This window comes from Festucalex cinctus, chromosome 1 (assembly GCF_051991245.1).
Source record: "Festucalex cinctus isolate MCC-2025b chromosome 1, RoL_Fcin_1.0, whole genome shotgun sequence".
In the NCBI taxonomy this organism is placed as follows: domain Eukaryota; kingdom Metazoa; phylum Chordata; class Actinopteri; order Syngnathiformes; family Syngnathidae; genus Festucalex; species Festucalex cinctus.
In genome coordinates, this window is record NC_135411.1 from 45,147,939 (window position 1) to 45,166,063 (window position 18,125).

At 42.4% G+C, this 18,125-nt stretch overlaps 1 protein-coding gene across 2 annotated transcripts; it reads right to left on the reverse strand.

Annotated features, from left to right (window-relative positions):
- Positions 1–2,288: 2,288 nt before the first annotated feature.
- elovl8a (ELOVL fatty acid elongase 8a) lies at positions 2,289–10,619 on the reverse strand. 2 transcript variants are annotated; one of them, XM_077537366.1, is made up of 9 exons: positions 10,487–10,619; positions 10,125–10,211; positions 7,942–8,008; positions 7,667–7,854; positions 5,819–5,899; positions 5,640–5,696; positions 5,443–5,557; positions 5,225–5,352; positions 2,289–2,990 (listed from the first exon to the last, which is right to left on the reverse strand). In XM_077537366.1, exons 2-9 carry the CDS (start codon positions 10,128–10,130, stop codon positions 2,808–2,810), a joined length of 825 nt encoding a protein of 274 aa, XP_077393492.1. In that variant the 5' UTR covers positions 10,131–10,211; positions 10,487–10,619; the 3' UTR covers positions 2,289–2,807. The 2 variants fall into 2 exon arrangements, with proteins under 2 accessions (XP_077393492.1, XP_077393483.1); XM_077537357.1 differs by lacking the exon at positions 10,487–10,619 and having other exon boundaries at positions 10,125–10,476.
- Positions 10,620–18,125: the final 7,506 nt, after the last annotated feature.

Sequence of the window (18,125 nt, forward strand, 5' to 3'; positions counted from 1 at the left end):
CCTGCTTGCGGTCAAAAGAAAAGTAACACAGCACATTCTAATGAAGCCCAACATCTGGCTACAAAAGCGATCAAAGTGAGGGTGTCAGAATGTCAGTCATGCCTGAGTTGCACGGAGGCACTCAGCAGTGATCAGCCTGGAGCAATGCCTGCAGCATGGTGCTCGCTCTAAATTGGCTACTTTTTAATCGAGCGTGTGTGTTGAAGCTTAAGACATTTGTGCAAAGATGAAGAGCACAATGCACATTTTCAAACAGCAGAAATATGGCTTGTTATGCTGTACAGGTAGGTGTGTCCTGTGATATAGGCCAGTGTACTACACATAGTTTGTCCTATCTTTTTATATTACAGTCAATGTTGTAGTTCCCTCTTTGCACAAATTGTTAGGAAGTGTGTGATCCGATGTGGACCCCTACTCATGAAAATTCTGGCGCCCTCCATCGTTTAAGTTGCCCATCCCTGGTCTTGTTTCAAAACCAAACTATAAATAAACAAGGGGGTTGTCATTTATCATTACATATGTGTAACAAGATTGTAATGTTTGTCCAAGAGTTTTGGTGTGTGAACACCCCCCCCCCCAAATAATAAGAATAAGAATAATAAGAATAATAATAACAACAATTGGTCATTGGTGGGTGGTGGCACAGTGGCTGTCTCGTTACAACGTCCGCCTCACAGTGCTGTGGACGCAAGATTGAGTCCAGGCTTTGGCCTTCCTGGTTGTAGTCCCCATGGCTGCGTGGGTCTTCTCTGGGTACTCCGGTCTCTTCCCACATTCCAAAGACATGCATGGTAGAGCGCTCTTAATTGTCTCTAGGTGTGATTGTGAGTGTGGATGGTTGTCTCTGTGTGTCCTGCAATTGGCTAGCAACTAGTTCACGGTGTACCCTGCCTACTGCCCGAAGCAACAATTCACTTTTACCTGAATAGAGCAAAAAGGATTGTGGTTTGTAAGCACACTATTATTTGACTGCTAAAGCTTGATATCTTTTCTGGACATTGTCAATAAATGATCATTGGTTTTGATGATATGTCTAATGAGTATGTACCTAGGATTTGGGTATGTATTATCAGGGGTGCCCAAGTTTGGTCCTCGAGAGCCCCTATCCAGCCTGTTTTCTATGTTTCTCTCCGCCAACACACCTGATTCATGATCAGGATCGTTATCAGAGCTTGCTGATGAGCTGATAATTAGATTCAGCTGCGTTAAAGGAGGGAGACATGGAAAACAGGCTGGATAGGGGCTCTCGAGGACCGGACTTGGGCACCACTGTATCATGGGGCCATACATTGGAATACTTCACCAATAAAGTCACTTGCCCCCAAGATCTCCATACATTTGTTTTTCTGTATATTTTGCTCCATACCACGGCCCTGCACTCTAAAAATTGATTGGTTAAAAAATAAAAAATAAAAACTACCTATCTATCAGGTTAAGCACTTATTGGCTTGATTAACCAATAGATTGGTCAGACATTCCGGGTGGTTACTGGCGTACCCATCTTATTGGTTAGCCAAACAACCAATGAATTTAGTTATAATAGAAAGTAAGTCTAGATAGATCACTTGGAAATATATTTATTGTATCAATTTATTGTATTCTAAATGTATTTATTAATTATTATAAGTGATTATGTTATATACACATTTAAAAACAAGGCACGTAATTAATAAAAATACAGCTCCCTCCCCCCAATACTTAGAATGGAACAATCTGTAGGTAAATATCCTTTTGTAGTCAAATATTGTTAATTCAAACAGAAGACAATTCAGCTGTAAATTTGATGAGGACAAACAAAAATAGCTGAATAGTATGCTCGTTTCATAAAGGATTACATGGAAAAATGAATTTTTCGTCACATGTGACGGTGCTGCCATCTATTGGCTGACCTCACACATGCTCTTCCCCACTTTATGTGCTTCAATTGAGTTTTAACATTTTGAGTATAAAGAAGATTATGCAACAATGACTGCATGCATATTACACGTGCATTCAATTCCATTCTTGTTCCTTTGAAAGGGTGCCGATAAGTTACCCTTTTGCAGATCGCCAGGTACCTGAAATCATTTAAAAATGTTGCTAAGTGCTTTACAGTTTATTAATAAAGTTATATATTACGTTAATCATTCCTAATTTCATTTTAGGGCTATATTACTCTTATTACAGAAGATAGGCATCTCTCCAATAAAAGTTGTGAGACAGTACAAACCTGATAGCTGCTCCCTTGACTGTCTTGGGGATGATACAATTCCCTGTCTTGAAATGCATTCCAAAATAAAAGTCTCAAATTAGTTATTTGTTTTTATTCGCACCACATCATAATTCATATAATGGGCATCATCTTCATCGGACAAACCTATCCATCAATGACCCATATCACATATTTTAAGATTTGCAACTGCAACTAAATGAAAGGAGAAACTCATTTGTAAAGACTTTGGCTCTGGAAGCGTATTATTAAGTTTTAATTCCTCCTGTAGTCTGCTCCTTGAGAATTGTCAAAGTGCACTTTACCACCCGAAAAAACACAGACAGGTTTTGTCAGTGCAACCCAAACATTTAATGGCTTCACTTCTTTAGCTTCTGACTACGTATTTGTTGATTTTTTTTTTTTTTTTTTTTTTTAATACAACAGTGATACGCACCACAAAAAGTTTGATCCTTTGCAGTGATTATTTTTTGGCATGCCAGAAGTTAATTTCAGCCATATCATAAAACATCTGAGAACTGTTGGGTAGTATACATCTCTCTGAAATTAAACTAACATCAACTCACTCCCATCTCCTTCATGCAGAAGTCCTTTTTTCTCACACCTTACATTTTCCTAGGTCATGAGTCCTTGATGTGATGTAGCTGCGGTAATAAAAATGACTGAAGAGTGCGATGAGGGTGAGAGCGTAGAAAAACACAATCAAGTTCAAGGCGTCGGGGTAGTTACAGTCAGCGAACAAGTTGTAAACGGTGTGAAGGGTTACCAGGAAAAACTGAAGCTGTAAAGAGAGAAAACAAACGGAAATCTGAGATCACAAAAAACAAAAAAACAAAACACATTTAAAATCAAATCAGTCTCAGAGGCGTAAGATCGGATTCTTATCAGTGCAGACCAATTACATTAACTGCTCTTGGATTCCTCACATATATATAGAAAATAGTGTTGTTCCGATACCGTTTTTTGGCTCCAGTTACCTATACCGATACCCAGTATCGGCCGATACCGATACCATACCGATACCTAAGTTTTTTTTTTTCCTCAACATGAAAAAGCTGTCCTGCCATTGGTTCCGAGCATTCAAGGGCCTATAGGATATCTTAGATCGGCATGCAGTGAACATGTCATATACCAGTGAATGTCATGCACTAGCAAGACACAAGATGCTGCATCCAAAATCCTATATTAGCGTTGGAATTAATGGTATCGGCATGTTACTTGTGAGTAGTCACCGATACCGATACCACTGTTTTAATGCAGTATCGGCACCTCTGCCAATACCAGTATCGGTATCGGAACAGCACTAATAAAAAATATGTAGAATTGTATAGAAATTAATTGGTTAGTTAATGTAATCATATCATATCATATCATATCATATCATATCATATCATATATCATATCATATAAATACAGTATTTGCTGAGTAATGTTGCAATAGTGGACAGCTGAAGTATATAATTTATTTGTTTAGTTCTGTTTTGTTTATGGAGTCAATATATCAGTGGTCCCCAACCACCCTTACCGGTCCGCATTATTCGCTCCCCACTTTATTCGCTGTACACTGTATGTCTCATTGAGAAAATATCGAATTCAGAGCTCTAATAAATAAAGAATAGCTATAATGTATTTTAATTTCTAACGATTAATACAAAAATATGTACGTCCAAAATAAGCGCACCATCCAATGTTTCTTATAAAGCACAAAAGTAAAACTACAATACGCATACGCAGGCACAGCTTGAGGTCATGAAATTGTGCAGCCAACTGTCAAGGAAGACTATTTGCGGGTCACAACTGAGGTCGCCAAAATTCTTATTACATAATGACAATGGCTCTCCAGACTGACCTTTATGATGCAGCCATACAAAAGAGAAACAACAGCAGTCAGTATTATAAAAGACAACAGATGGTCCAGGAATTAGTGGAGGAGCTGAGCTATAACTGTGACTACCAGAACAATGACCAACTAATTAGGTGTTCGTCACACACCATGCACCTAGACAAACTGTACGTCATTATCCAAAAGATGCTTCTTTTGCATATGGGCTGATAAATGACACCCACTTAATGGGGAAAAAAAGCTACTTAGGAACTATTCAACTATAGACAAATGGTCTGTGACTGCTAAAGAGCTGATGCTGAGCTTTAATACTGTATTTATATTTATATGTTGGGGGAAAAAAAAAAAAAAAAAAAAAAAAAACAGACCATGGACTTGGGCCTGTACCCTAAAATTCTGATTGGTTAATTGTGCCTACAGCAGCGAACGAATTCCAGTTGGATTTGTAACTTAATATGACATATTTCCCAGAAAATAAATCAATTTGACCTAAATTGTAAATGGTGAATACTTAATACGTGCTTTGCTTTATCCACACCATATGGTGTCCAAAGTGTTTTACAAAGTCTGACATTCAATTATTTGAAAGCATATTTAGACGCATTGCTGCCACATTGTAAAGTTGTTGGAAAAGTTGTTCTTTTAATTTTCAAATGGCTTAACTACTTTAACTAGAATGTCGAGTTGCATTTGAATGTTTTCTTGTGATATGTTAGCAAACCAACTGTAAGCAATTTAGCCAATTGAAATTGGACCAATATGACACTTTTTGTTGAGGCCAAAGTTTAAAATATTTCTACGAGGTAAGCCCAACTTGCAATAAATCCTTCACAAACGCAGATTCTAAGACTTTTTCGCATGTCCAATCAAAATATAGGATTTAATATGCCATTCAGTCTATTCAGTGTCCTGACCTACACAAATGTGAACTCACCCTGTAACAAATTTTTATCTGGTTAATTTGTGTTGATTTTTTTTGTGTTGATCAGTGGCAGAAAAAACGAGTTTTACTTCTTTCTGTCCACTTTAATTTCTTCTACTTTAAAGAGTGAATTTGAAAATTGAAATTTAGTTACTACAAGTACTTAAAACTATAACACCACAAAGAAAAAAATTTAAACACAGTCATGAAATCCAAAGCATACACACACAAATACACACAAATTACTAACCAGTTGTAGGATGGTGAGGTAGTGTTTCCACCAGAGATATTTGCTCATACTTGGCCCAAATGCTGCGAGACCATAGTAAAAATACATGGCCACGTGAACCAGGGAGTTGACCAGGCCACTCATGAAAGCTTTGGGCACAAATGACACAAGGAGTACATACACATGTGCACACTTGATGTGTTTTATCAGCTTAGTGTGTTTGTGTGAACAGTACTCACACTGGCCCCCTGGCGTGTACTTTAAGCCCACCCAGCAGTTCAAGATCATGGTGCTGTGATGGTAGACATGGAGGAAGGTCAGCTGCCTGTTCTTTTTCCTCAGGATGAAAAATATCTGATTTATCGAAATAAATCATGATCAGTTTACATAAATAGACGCTGACCAAGGTTCCCAAATGTGTGACTGTCATACTCACTGTGTCACAGAACTCGATATATTTGGAGAAGTAAAACAGCCAGCACACACTCGCCATCTACACAACATGGTCAGACGCAGTATTAGTTTGTGGACAATCTGTATGACAGGTAGGTCATTTGTAAATCGATGACTGATGATACATGGGGAAGTGGTGTGCCATTTAGGGCAAAGTATTACCCTCAAGGCCAGTACACTGTCGCTATAGTCAACTGGCTGGCACAGCAGACTGTAATTTGCCATCCAGGAAGATACTGTAAACTGCAAAGACAAAATTTGACTTTCACCGCAACTCATCTTCCTCATGAAAGGACACACATGTGGTTCATGTTAATGTGCACGAGTGACACTGCATTACGAATGCCATCCATCATCAGAGTGAAGGGTGACAATGTCATTTGCTTGTAAGTTGCCGTGATCATTTTACATTTTTATGACGAATGTTAGAAGGCTGGTGAAGGTGTCAATCATTTCTCATGCACTTGCGGGCACATTTAAAGCAGGCTGGCACACTCCCATGGTCTTGTGCTGACCTCTTACCTTGTTACCTCAGAAAATCACCTCCATCGTAATGGATTGTACTACTGAAATCTGGCGTGGTCTGAATCTACACAGGGGCATGTTAGACCGGGTGTTGATAATTGGTTATTTCACAGAAATGCACAAGCTGGCATATTGGGAAAAAAATTGGGGGTTTCCACCGTTGTGGGCACGAACACAACTGACAGCATTCACCACCAATCAAAGTGGCTGCTCTCATGCCCTTTAAATGTGGCTCACTCACATCTTGCTTGGAGACATGTCTGTATGAAAAGAATGCAGCGATATGTGAGTGACTGGAACCACGTAAGCAGGTACTTCAATAAATCCAAAATGATCTGTTGATAACTGCTAGCGACTCAGATATTTCTGTAGTCCTTGTGTATCTATTCCCGCATCCTATTCTTCGATCGTTTTGGCTTAGGATCTGTCCACTTCTTTTTAGCTTTTGGTTCTTCTTGACTCTGCTTCTGTTAGCTACATGTGAAATTCTTATCAAATGAGGGATAGGCATTTTGTAATTTTCCTGAGGTGAATAATGCACTCCTAAAGCCCAGGGTAGCAAGTGTGTGGGGATGTGTATGTGATGAGTCTGCCCGCAAGTGTACAAGAAATTATTGACAACTAGTTACTCACACCTTGTGCCTCTGATTGGCTGTTTTTCCTTGAGTGCTGTGGTTTCTTGTAAATCAAGGACAGGAATATTTTTTCACTGATCATTTTACTCATGTTAGGCCACACTGACAGGTTTAACTAATAGGCTATGACAAAAAAAAAAGTGCCGTTGTTGTTTTTCAAAGTTATTAACATTATGCTAATTCTCCCTTTACTAAAGGTTTTATGACAGTTTGACTTTAATCTGGTGAGCAAAGTAGTTGTAAAAAGTTAAGATCAGCTCATCAGCAAGCTCTGCAGAAACCCGAGAGTGATCCTGATCATTTGATTCAGCTAGGTTGGAGGAGGGAAAGCTCTAAAACATGCAAGACTTGAGACCTATGCCTGAGTTGATTAGGGTTTCAGGGTTTTAGGGTTCAGCCAATATTTTTCAGGTAGCTTAAGTTCTGTGGACTTTGAAAGAGAGAATCAGGTCCATAGAGGAACTAAAGGGGATACTTCAAAATGTAGTCTTCAAATACCAAGCCAAATCCTTCTTGTTTGAATTATTATTGTGAAAACACGTCAATAGCAAAACCTGATGTTAGTCAGATATTGCAATACTTCTGCTCAAAGGAGCAAGTGGTGGATTCAAGATTTAAATGTTGTGTTTGATGTAAATATCTGCAGATAAGACTTTAAATGTTCATCTCTTCTCTCATATTCACCCTTATGATGTCAAGTCCAATTGTTTTTAGTCTACAGCAAAAACAAAAGAAGTGACTTCTTTCTAATCCTTGTCTGTATGTTTTAGTCTATACTCATTATTGAGATTTTCCTATGTTTCTATTTTTTTGGAAAACATGGATGGATGTCACATACTACAAGTAGTACCTCATAGAACATGTATGCAGATAGGCAGACCATGGAGAAATTGTAAACTATCAAGACAAGTTTGAGGTTGATCGGCTCCTTCTTTGCCATCAGCTTTGGCCCGGCCCAAACGATGAACAGGTAGCACAAAATTATACAGATGACAGGTACAGGGGAGTAGACCAGCAGCCAGTTTTCTATCCTCTTATCTAGACAGAGAAAAAGGAAATTACGAGCATTTCTGAAAAGTGTTTTTGCAAAAAAAATAAAAATAAAAAATTCTCGTGAAAGCATACCTCCATTTTCCAGACCTTTCTGGTAATATAAATGGGCCTTTTGCCAAAAGGTGAGCTCCTGTAAACCCTAAATTTGAATAGAAACAATCAGCATTATGCTACAAAGTAAATGCACTCTAAAAATTGATTGGTTAAAAAAAAACTACCAATCTAGTATGTTAAGCTCATATTGGCTTGATTAACAAATAGATTGGTCAGACATCGACCATTCCAGGTGGTTACGGGCATACCAATTTTATAAGGTTAGCCAAACAACCAATGAAATTGGTTATAATAGAAAATAAGTCTATGTTAGAAAGCCCACATTGGTTAATAATTAGCAGTAATGGTTAGTGTTTGTGCATTAGTGAAGTTTTCATTTCTGTTTCAAATTTCCTACTCTGTTGGCGGTCATTGAACGCACCACAGGTGCCGTGCCAGAATGCGAGCAACGCCGTTGTGTTTTTTTCTTTCCCTCTCTTCGAGGTAGCCAGGGTTCTTGAGCCACAGACCCTAGTAGATGCCGGCTGGCCATAATCTTGAATGTTTATTACTTGTGTGTAGATGCAAAGGGTGGGTTGAAGCAACCATTTTGTCCGTTTTGCGTTGTTTTGCAGTACAGCATGTATTTATGTCACGTCAGTCCATGCTAATTTATAGTTTCGGTTAGCATGCTAGCGAGGTGTGTTATTCTATTCACATAAATGTTGATTATTTAATTTGTGTTTGATTGTTTTACTTACTGAAAACAGTGACTGTGAAGCTTGTGCCTGCTGTACACTCGATTTAAGTTTATTATTTGTATATTGTTGACATTTATTATTCCTTCTTTGTCTGTGTTGTTGCAGACCACAATAAATAGAACATTCAAGTGGAATCCGAATCCTTGTCCGTGTTCTCTAATAGGAGCACACTCAATCCATACCTTGCCACTCGACATTGAACTGGCTGGAAACTTCATTCTCCCTTTATGAACCTCTCCGTTTTAGTCTAGATAGATTACTTGGAAATATATTTATAGTATCAATTTATTGTAAACGTATTAACTAGTGTGTAAACATGGAAATGTGTGTCTAGATAGATCACTAGGTGTGACCAGCTCCATGGCCTCGTGGTAGAGTGTCCACCCTGCGACTGGGAGGTTGTGGGTTCAATCCTTGGCCCAGTCATACCTAGAACTATAAAAATGGGACAAATTTGCCTCCTTGCTTGACACTCAGCATTATGGGTTGGAATTGGGGGGTTCCAAACAGCCCCTGCTTTTGCTCAGTGGATGGGCCAAATGCAGAGAACAAATTTCACCCCACTTAGGTGGGTGTGACAATCAGTGGTGCTTTTGTTCAGCCTCTAACACAGATGAACCAATCTCTTGGTCAGAATGACCAATTTGTATCGATTGCCCAATCACCGATATATATTGGTTGAAAACACCTACCATTTTAGAGTGGTTGTTTTAACCAAAGGATCTGTCTGGCACATAAAGATTGGTCAAATTTAACACTTTTTTGTTTTGTTTTTAGAGTGTAAGCAATTATACAAATATATATCAATATTTGGAATGGAAAGTCCTGTAAATACCCCAGACTACAAGCTGCATTTGACATAATTTCCAAGAACGTAAGAGTCTTAACTGCACACACAAAAAAAATATCCAACACTAACAACTGTGCTGCATCTATTGTTTGAATCATCTATCACATGCTCTTTCAGTTTGTGTTTTGAATGAAGCTTTAAAATGGTATGCAATCTTTTTCCAACATTTTAAGGCTCGTGGGGAGCTGGAGCCCATCCCAGCTGACATTTGGCGAAATGTGGACTGGTCTGCAATCAATGAAGAGGCAAACAGTTCATTTGATGATTGTTAATTCTCTTATTGTCATCCATACATTATTGTAATATGGCTGTCCTTAATAATGTATACAGAATTATGTTAACACAAACTGGGGGGGGGGGGGGGGGGGGGGGGGGGGGGGGTACCGGGACCGGGACCCCCTCAAAATGACTGTTTATGAAAAGTGGAAGAAAATCCTCAGGCAATGAGGTGAGAGTTACAATGTAGACCAAATGTATAACCTCGCTAATTGAAAATCATAAGTGAAGATTTTGTCAATGGAATATTCATAGTCCTGAGAACACCCAGTTGCTATCAAATCTACACTTTATTATGAGGCTTTCACTATTTATTGTGAAGAAAGAGGACCTACCTCCATTCAGGTGGCGACTGCTTTAGCTTCCTTTTCAACTCCAGCACCAGTCAAACTCATGTTCCATTTCAACCGTCTGCATCTGTACTGTGGGAATGCAACTTTTCATAGAAACATTTCCTGTTTTACAACCCTGGCTTGTTTACTCCTAGTGACAGCTCTACCAAGTTAGCACACTTTCAACAGTTCCATTTGAAAGTGTTACAGTGGATGGTTTCTGCTAATTTCACAATTAGGTCAGCTCGGTATTAGAATATAAAAACAATAGTGATCATTTAATCCAGTTTGCAGACTGCACTGAAGATAATTGCACTAGACCATTCAAAATACATTCCAAGCAGCCGAGCACCAACCTTACATACCTGTGATAAAGCAAAGTGCATTCATGCGGGAGGGGTGAAAAGCTACTCCATGTAGCTACATCATATAATTAAAATATTAGAAAGAGTATATGATGCAGAACTATAGTATGGCAGTGTACACAGCAGCAAGTGTGCAGCTGTATAATTTATTCTAATGACAGCAACTACTGGTGACAAATTCTTTGTGTGTTTTCGACATACTTAAAGAAGATTCTGAATCTGATTATCACTCTGAAGAATTTGTGATAAAGTTATGTAGGCTACTACATTCCGATTAGATGTGTACTTGCAGCTAGTGAGAATATACACTATGGTAATTAAAAACGGCACTGAGATTACTTTGCATACATTGACGGTAGAACAATAATGTCTTTGAATCGCGCTTCAAACTGCATTTTATGATGGATTTCTTTTTACACAATTCATTCAACAAATTAAGTGCAGTGCATCAAGTAACTTGTGAAGGAGGTAGAAAAACCTGAAATGAGTAAGCAAACCGCCCATACTGGAATGTTCCACCCATACAGGAATGTCCCTCCCATACAAGAATCCCAGTGTCGTACATGTTAGACTCATCACATCAGAATGAGCTCACAGTTATTAACCCATAAGAACCCAGACCCATTTTTCGTTGAAGGAAAATTATTTGGAATATATTAACAGACCAAGTGGACCACATAAAACACATTTCTGATGTTTTTTTCAGAATAACACTTTTTCATACCAAAGATCTGTATTGTTACATATATATCACATTAAGTAAACATAAAAGTTTTTAGTCCTTGTTACATGAAAAGTGCCTTTTACTTGCATTTCAACAACATATATTGTAGCTGTGACTTTAATAAAGTTTTACATAAAATTATTCAGTTTTGCTTTGTCACAAAATTGCCAACTGTATCAAAAATAAATAATACTGCATATTTGGAGGCGTTCGTAGCAAGCTACCATGGTACAAAGAACTGAACAACAGACCCGAAAAACAAAAGTTGTGCAAAACAAAAAGTGTTTTAGCCTACACAAGATGGTCAGGCCTTCCCACGGGCTCACCACCGGTGGGAGGGGCCAAAGGGGTCAGGTGCAGTGCAGGCTGGGTGGCAGCCAAGGGAGGAGACCTTGGCGGACCGACCCCCGGCTACAGAAGCTGGCTCTTGGGACATGGAATGTCACCTCTCTGGCAGGGAAGGAGCCCGAGCTGGTGTGTGAGGCCGAGAAGTTCCGACTAGACATAGTCGGACTCGCCTCCACACACAGCTTGGGCTCTGGTACCAGTCCTCTTGAGAGGGGTTGGACTCTCTTCCACTCTGGAGTTGCCCACGGTGTGAGGCGCAGAGCAGGTGTGGGTATACTTATTGCCCCCCGGCTCGGCGCCTGTACGTTGGGGTTTACCCCGGTGGACGAGAGGGTAGCCTCCCTCCGCCTTCGGGTGGGGGGACGGGTCCTGACTGTTGTTTGTGCATATGCACCAAACAGCAGCTCAGAGTACCCACCCTTTTTGGAGTCCTTGGAGGGTGTGCTGGAGAGTGCTCCCTCTGGGGACTCCCTCGTTCTGCTGGGGGACTTCAACGCTCACGTGGGGAATGACAGTGAGACCTGGAGGGGCGTGATTGGGAGGAACGGCCCCCCTGATCGGAACCCGAGCGGTGTTCTGTTATTGGACTTCTGTGCTCGTCACGGTTTGTCCATAACGAACACCATGTTCAGGCATAAGGGTGTCCATATGTGCACTTGGCACCAGGACACCCTAGGCCGCAGTTCGATGATCGACTTTGTAGTCGTGTCATCGGATTTGCGGCCGCATGTTTTGGACACTCGGGTGAAGAGAGGGGCGGAGCTGTCAACTGATCACCACCTGGTGGTGTGTTGGCTCCGATGGTGGGGGAAGATGCCGGTCCGACCTGGCAGACCAAAACGTATTGTGAGGGTTTGCTGGGAACGTCTGGCGGAATCCCCTGTCAGAAAGAGTTTCAATGCCCACCTCCGGCAGAGCTTCTCCCTTGTCTCGGGGGAGGCGGGGGACATTGAGTCCGAATGGGCCATGTTCCGCGCCTCCATTGTTGAGGCGGCCGATCGGAGCTGTGGTCGTAAGGTGGTCGGTGCCTGTCGTGGCGGCAATCCTCGAACCCGCTGGTGGACACCAGCGGTAAGGGATGCCGTCAAGCTGAAGAAGGAGTCCTATCGGGCCTTTTTGGCCTGTCGGACTCCGGAGGCAGCTGACAGGTACCGGATGGCCAAGCGGAACGCGGCTTCGGCGGTTGCTGAGGCAAAAACTCGGACATGGGAGGAGTTCGGTGAGGCCATGGAAAACGACTTCCGGACGGCTTCGAGGAAATTCTGGTCCACCATCCGGCGTCTCAGGAGAGGAAAGCAGTGCACCATTAACACTATGTATAGTGGCGATGGGGTGCTGCTGACCTCGACTCGGGACGTCGTGAAGCGGTGGGGGGAATACTTCGAAGACCTCCTCAATTCCACCAACACGTCTTCCTTTGAGGAAGCAGAGTCTGGGGACTCTGGGGTGGGCTCTACTATCTCTGGGGTCGAAGTCACTGAGGTGGTTGGAAAGCTCCTCGGTGGCAGGGCCCCGGAGGTGGATGAGATCCGCCCGGTGTTCCTAAAGACTCTGGATGCTGTGGGGCTGTCGTGGTTGACACGCCTCTGCAACATCGCGTGGACATCGGGGACAGTGCCTCTGGATTGGCAAACCGGGGTGGTGGTCCCCCTTTTTAAGAAGGGGGACCGGAGGGTGTGTTCCAACTACAGAGGGATCACACTCCTCAGCCTCCCTGGTAAGGTCTATTCAGGGGTGCTGGAGAGTAGGATCCGTCAGGAGGTCGAATCTCGGATTCAGGAGGAGCAGTGTGGTTTTCGTCCTGGCCGTGGAACAGTGGACCAGCTCTACACCCTCCACAGGATCCTCGAGGGTGCGTGGGAGTTCGCTCAACCAGTCCACATGTGTTTTGTGGATTTGGAGAAGGCGTTCGACCGTGTCCCTCGGGGAGTTCTGTGGGGGGTGCTTCGGGAGTACGGGGTGCCGGGCCCCTTGATACGGGCTGTTCGGTCCCTGTACGACCGTTGCCAGAGTTTGGTCCGCATTGCCGGCAGTAAGTCGGATTCGTTTCCTGTGAGGGATGGACTCCGCCAAGGTTGCCCTTTGTCACCGATTCTGTTCATAATTTTTATGGACAGAATTTCTAGGCGCAGCCGAGGCATGGAGGGGTTCCGGTTTGGTGGCCTCAGCATTGCATCTCTGCTCTTTGCAGATGATGTGGTGCTGTTGGCTTCATCAGGCCGGGGCCTCCAGCTCTCACTGGAGCGGTTCGCAGCCGAGTGTGAAGCGGTTGGGATGAGGATCAGCACCTCCAAATCCGAGACCATGGTCCTCAGTCGGAAAAGGGTGGAGTGTCGTCTTCAGGTCGGGGACGAGATCCTGCCCCAAGTGGAGGAGTTCAAGTATCTTGGGGTCTTGTTCACGAGTGAGGGTAGGATGGAGCGGGAGATCGACAGGCGGATCGGTGCAGCGTCTGCAGTGATGCGGACGCTGTATCGGTCCGTCGTGGTGAAGAAAGAGCTGAGCCAAAAGGCAAAGCTCTCGATTTACCGGTCGATCTACGTTCCGACCCTCACCTATGGTCACGAGCTGTGGGTCGTGACCGAAAGAACGAGATCCCGGATACAAGCGGCCGAAATTAGTTTCCTCCGCAGGGTGTCCGGGCTCTCCCTTAGAGATAGGGTGAGAAGCTCGGTCATCCGGGAGGGACTCAGAGTCGAGCCGCTGCTCCTCCGCGTTGAGAGGAGCCAGCTGAGGTGGCTCGGGCATCTGGTTCGGATGCCTCCTGGACGCCTCCCTGGGGAGGTGTTTCGGGCATGTCCCACTGGCGGGAGGCCCCGGGGACGACCCAGGACACGCTGGAGAGACTATGTCTCTCGGCTGGCCTGGGAACGCCTTGGGATCCCGCCGGAGGAGCTGGTTGAAGTGGCTGGGGAGAGGGAAGTCTGGGTTTCCCTCCTGAAGCTGCTGCCCCCGCGACCCGACCCCGGATAAGCGGAAGAAGATGGATGGATGGATGGATGGAAGATGGTCAGACTTGAACAGTTTCGTTCCTCAGTGAAGCAAAGATGCACATCACATTTCTCACAGAGTGGTTGTTGCACTGACTTTGCAGTGCTTGCAGCGGGCAAGTTTGTCACACTTCACAGGCCAATGTGCAACTTGGTCAGAGCGAACATCATCTGGAACTCCAAGCCGAACCCTTTTTGGCGGTCGTGATTGTGGTGGTGAAGATGTAGGATTGAGTGATGGTCGGCCTTTTCGTGCCTCCAAAGGAATGAGGCTAGTGGCAACCTCTGCCTGGAAGCTCTTTTGTCGCAGTACATTTTTGACATCAAGCAGTTTACAGTCATGGCGGTAGATCAACCAAGCGTTAACCAGACCTAACATGATGGTGTGCCAGAACAAGTAGGGGTACCACCTCCGTGACCTCATGTGGTACTTGCACCTTGCAATGCATGAATCAAAGAGATCTACTCCTCCCATGAATGTGTTGTATTCTTTCACTATGTTTGGTCTTCTGACCTCCAAAAATTTCTTGTCTGCTTTGCTCCAGCGTCGAGCATTATCTTGAGGCTCAACTGCACGGTAGGATGAGATCAGGGTAACAGATTTGTTGTCATACCACTTGGCAATGACCAGCCTTTCTTCTTTTTCCACCCTGGCATCAACAGATCCTCTGATTCTCTTGGCATGACTTTTATCATCTTCAAGCTGACACCCAGCCAAGCAATTGCCATGCAGAGTTCCCAAAAACTAGATCCTTCTGCTGAAGAAGTTTGAGTACCAGTGGTGCTGAAGAAAAAAGATTGTCAGCAAACACTTTGTAGTTTTGGTCTGATGGGAGAGTTTCACACAGCTTGACCACAACATCACCTCCCATGCCAAGTAAAGATGTTTTCCCAGTGCAGAATACACAATAATTAGATATTTTCTTTTATAGGATAAGCATAGGATAATAAAACTGTTAGCATTATATTAGCATACCAAACAATGCTTCACTTTCACATTATTTTAGGTTTCTATTTGTTCAGTACACTTTTAATTGACAAGCAGAACATACTTCAACTGAATAATACCAGATTCCACTAAATAGATTGGGCAGATTATTACCAATTTTGTTATTGTGACAAACATGTCACATCAATTTTTCATTCGTATTTTACGGCCTTTAGCCCAATGTGACATGTATGACACAGTGATATTTCAATACCTGGTTTGATATTAGTTTCTTCAATAAATCTGGTGAGACCAGGTTGAGTGTACTATAGGACATGTTAACAAAGTTTTGGAACTGTCAAATGAGTTTGAAATGACCTGTAGCATCAAATAACAGGTCTTTGATGTTGTCTGCTTCTATGAAGTTAACACACCAGCCATACCACCATATTGGAGTAGTCAGTTCCTGACAGAGTCACATGACTATCACATGGTCTTCATTCCAGGATGTTGAGTATGCGTCACTTAGGGTTTTAATGGGATAAAGTCAGACATAGCGTTTTATAACAAAGAGACTGGGGGGTTCAAAGTGTTTGTTACACTGGCATCACCGTGGGTTCTTATGGGTTAAATTTTCAGTTTTTAAATGACACCTGATAGAATATCCATCCATCCATCCATTTTCTTGACCGCTTATTCCTCACAAGGGTCGCGGGGGCTGCGAAATGTGTTTGGTGTCCACTTGGATATAAGCAAATCGTAGGCGTGGCATAGCTCAGGTGGTAATGTGTCAGGAAGTGGCACTTCATTTATACAGTGCTTTTCCACCTTACAAGGCCCACAAAGCACTTTACATTTTGACTACCCATTCACCTACTGATGATACATGATACATTCTTATGCTTTGCGTTCCAATGATCTTTTGTTGCTCTCTGTTCCATTTGCCCGCACTGAGCTGGGGAAAAGGCTTTGGTTTTCTCTGCCCCTTCTGCATGGAACATGTTGCAAAAGGACTGGAAACTAACGGAACTTGTTTCATTGAACGATTTTAGATCCAGATTAAGAGCACTTGAGACGGCCTCATTGATTTGTAACTGTTTTATATAATTTTTATGTGATTGTAAGTGAAACTTTTATTTGTAACTGTAATGAAAACTGTTTTGCTGCCTCTTGGCCAGGACTCCCTTGAAAAAGAGGTTTTTAATCTCAACGGGACTATCCTGGTTAAATAAAGGTTAAATAAAAATACAGCATCAGGAGCAATTGGGGGTTCATTATCTTGCTCAAGGATACTTCGCCGTGGTCACAACAGCATGGGATTGAACCCAGAACCTCTGGGTTGGGAGACAACCATCATACCAATGACCCACGCCACCCCCAAAGTTTCCCGAGCTGAAGGCCGTGAGTTCGTTCCTCAATCCTTGAGTGCCATTTATTTTTTTCAATTCTTTATTTTACTCTCTTCTAACTGTAAATGTTACTCTAAAACTGATTCTATTGGGTCTCACTCTAAATAGAGTCAAATTTAGGCCCAATCCCATTACTTCCTCTTCACCATACAACTCAAGTCAAGTCATGCAACTGGAGTCTAAATCAAGTCAAGTCATAAGACTCACACCCTAGTTCCCCATCTCTGTTTTGCATCATTCAGTTTATGAGATTCTAACTTTAACTATACGACAATACACACCTCATTCTTTTGTTAAAAAAACAAAAACAAAACTTAAACCTACGCCAAAACTTTGGTCCAGCTCAAGCAATGTATATCTCATGTGATTATGCAGAAGATGAAGAAGAATGTGACGTTTAATTAAGGACTTATTTTGGATCCAGTCACTTTTTACTGGGTAATTGGGCTCTTTAAGTATCATTAATTTAATTATATTATTTAATTATATGTGTATATCAAGACTTTAGCAATACACGTTTTTTATTATTATTATTATTATTATCTTGAGCTGAAAATGTTTTGGAAACCGTAGTCTGGTTGAGTTAAACAACGGTTTTAGTTATTGTGAACATTCGCTTTTGAATGAAGTGCTAAATTAAATGAATTAAAGCTTTCAGGGTCTGTGCTTGGCCTTAAATTATTCATATTATATATTAATGACATGTGCTCTGTATCCATCCATTCATCCATCCATCCATGCATGCATGCATCCATCCACGCATCCATCCATCCATCTATCCATCCATCCATCCATTTTCTTGACCGCTTACTCCTCCCAAGGGTCGCAGGGTGTGCTGGAGCCTCTCAGCTGGCTTTGGGCAAGTAGGCGGGGTACACCCTGAATTGTTTGCCAGCCAATTATACGAACAACCATCCACACGCACAAGCACATCTAGGGACAATTCGGCGCGCCCGATTAACTTGCCATGCATGTTTTTGGAATGTGGGAGGAGACCGGCGTACCCGGAGAAGACCCATGCAGGCGTGAGGAGAACATGCAAACTCCACCCAGGAAGGCCGGAGCCTGGTGGACTCGAACCCGAGTCCTCAGGCTGTCTATCCCAAAAATTTTTTTTAAAAAAAGTTCTATTTCTTGACAACACAGCTTGATATTGCTCTGGAATAAATCTGGGGCAGCTTCTGAGTACTGTGGAAATATAAAAAAAAAAAAACTGTTTTGATACAAACAAATTATCATT

Bases quoted from the DNA above. Each gene is read 5' to 3' on its own strand.
- elovl8a (XM_077537366.1), bottom strand. The intron at 5,697-5,818 runs GTAATACTTTGC...CATGTTGTGTAG, and splicing joins ACAGTGTACTGGCCTTGAGG to ATGGCGAGTGTGTGCTGGCT. The intron at 5,558-5,639 runs GTGAGTATGACA...TCGATAAATCAG, and splicing joins ATATCGAGTTCTGTGACACA to ATATTTTTCATCCTGAGGAA.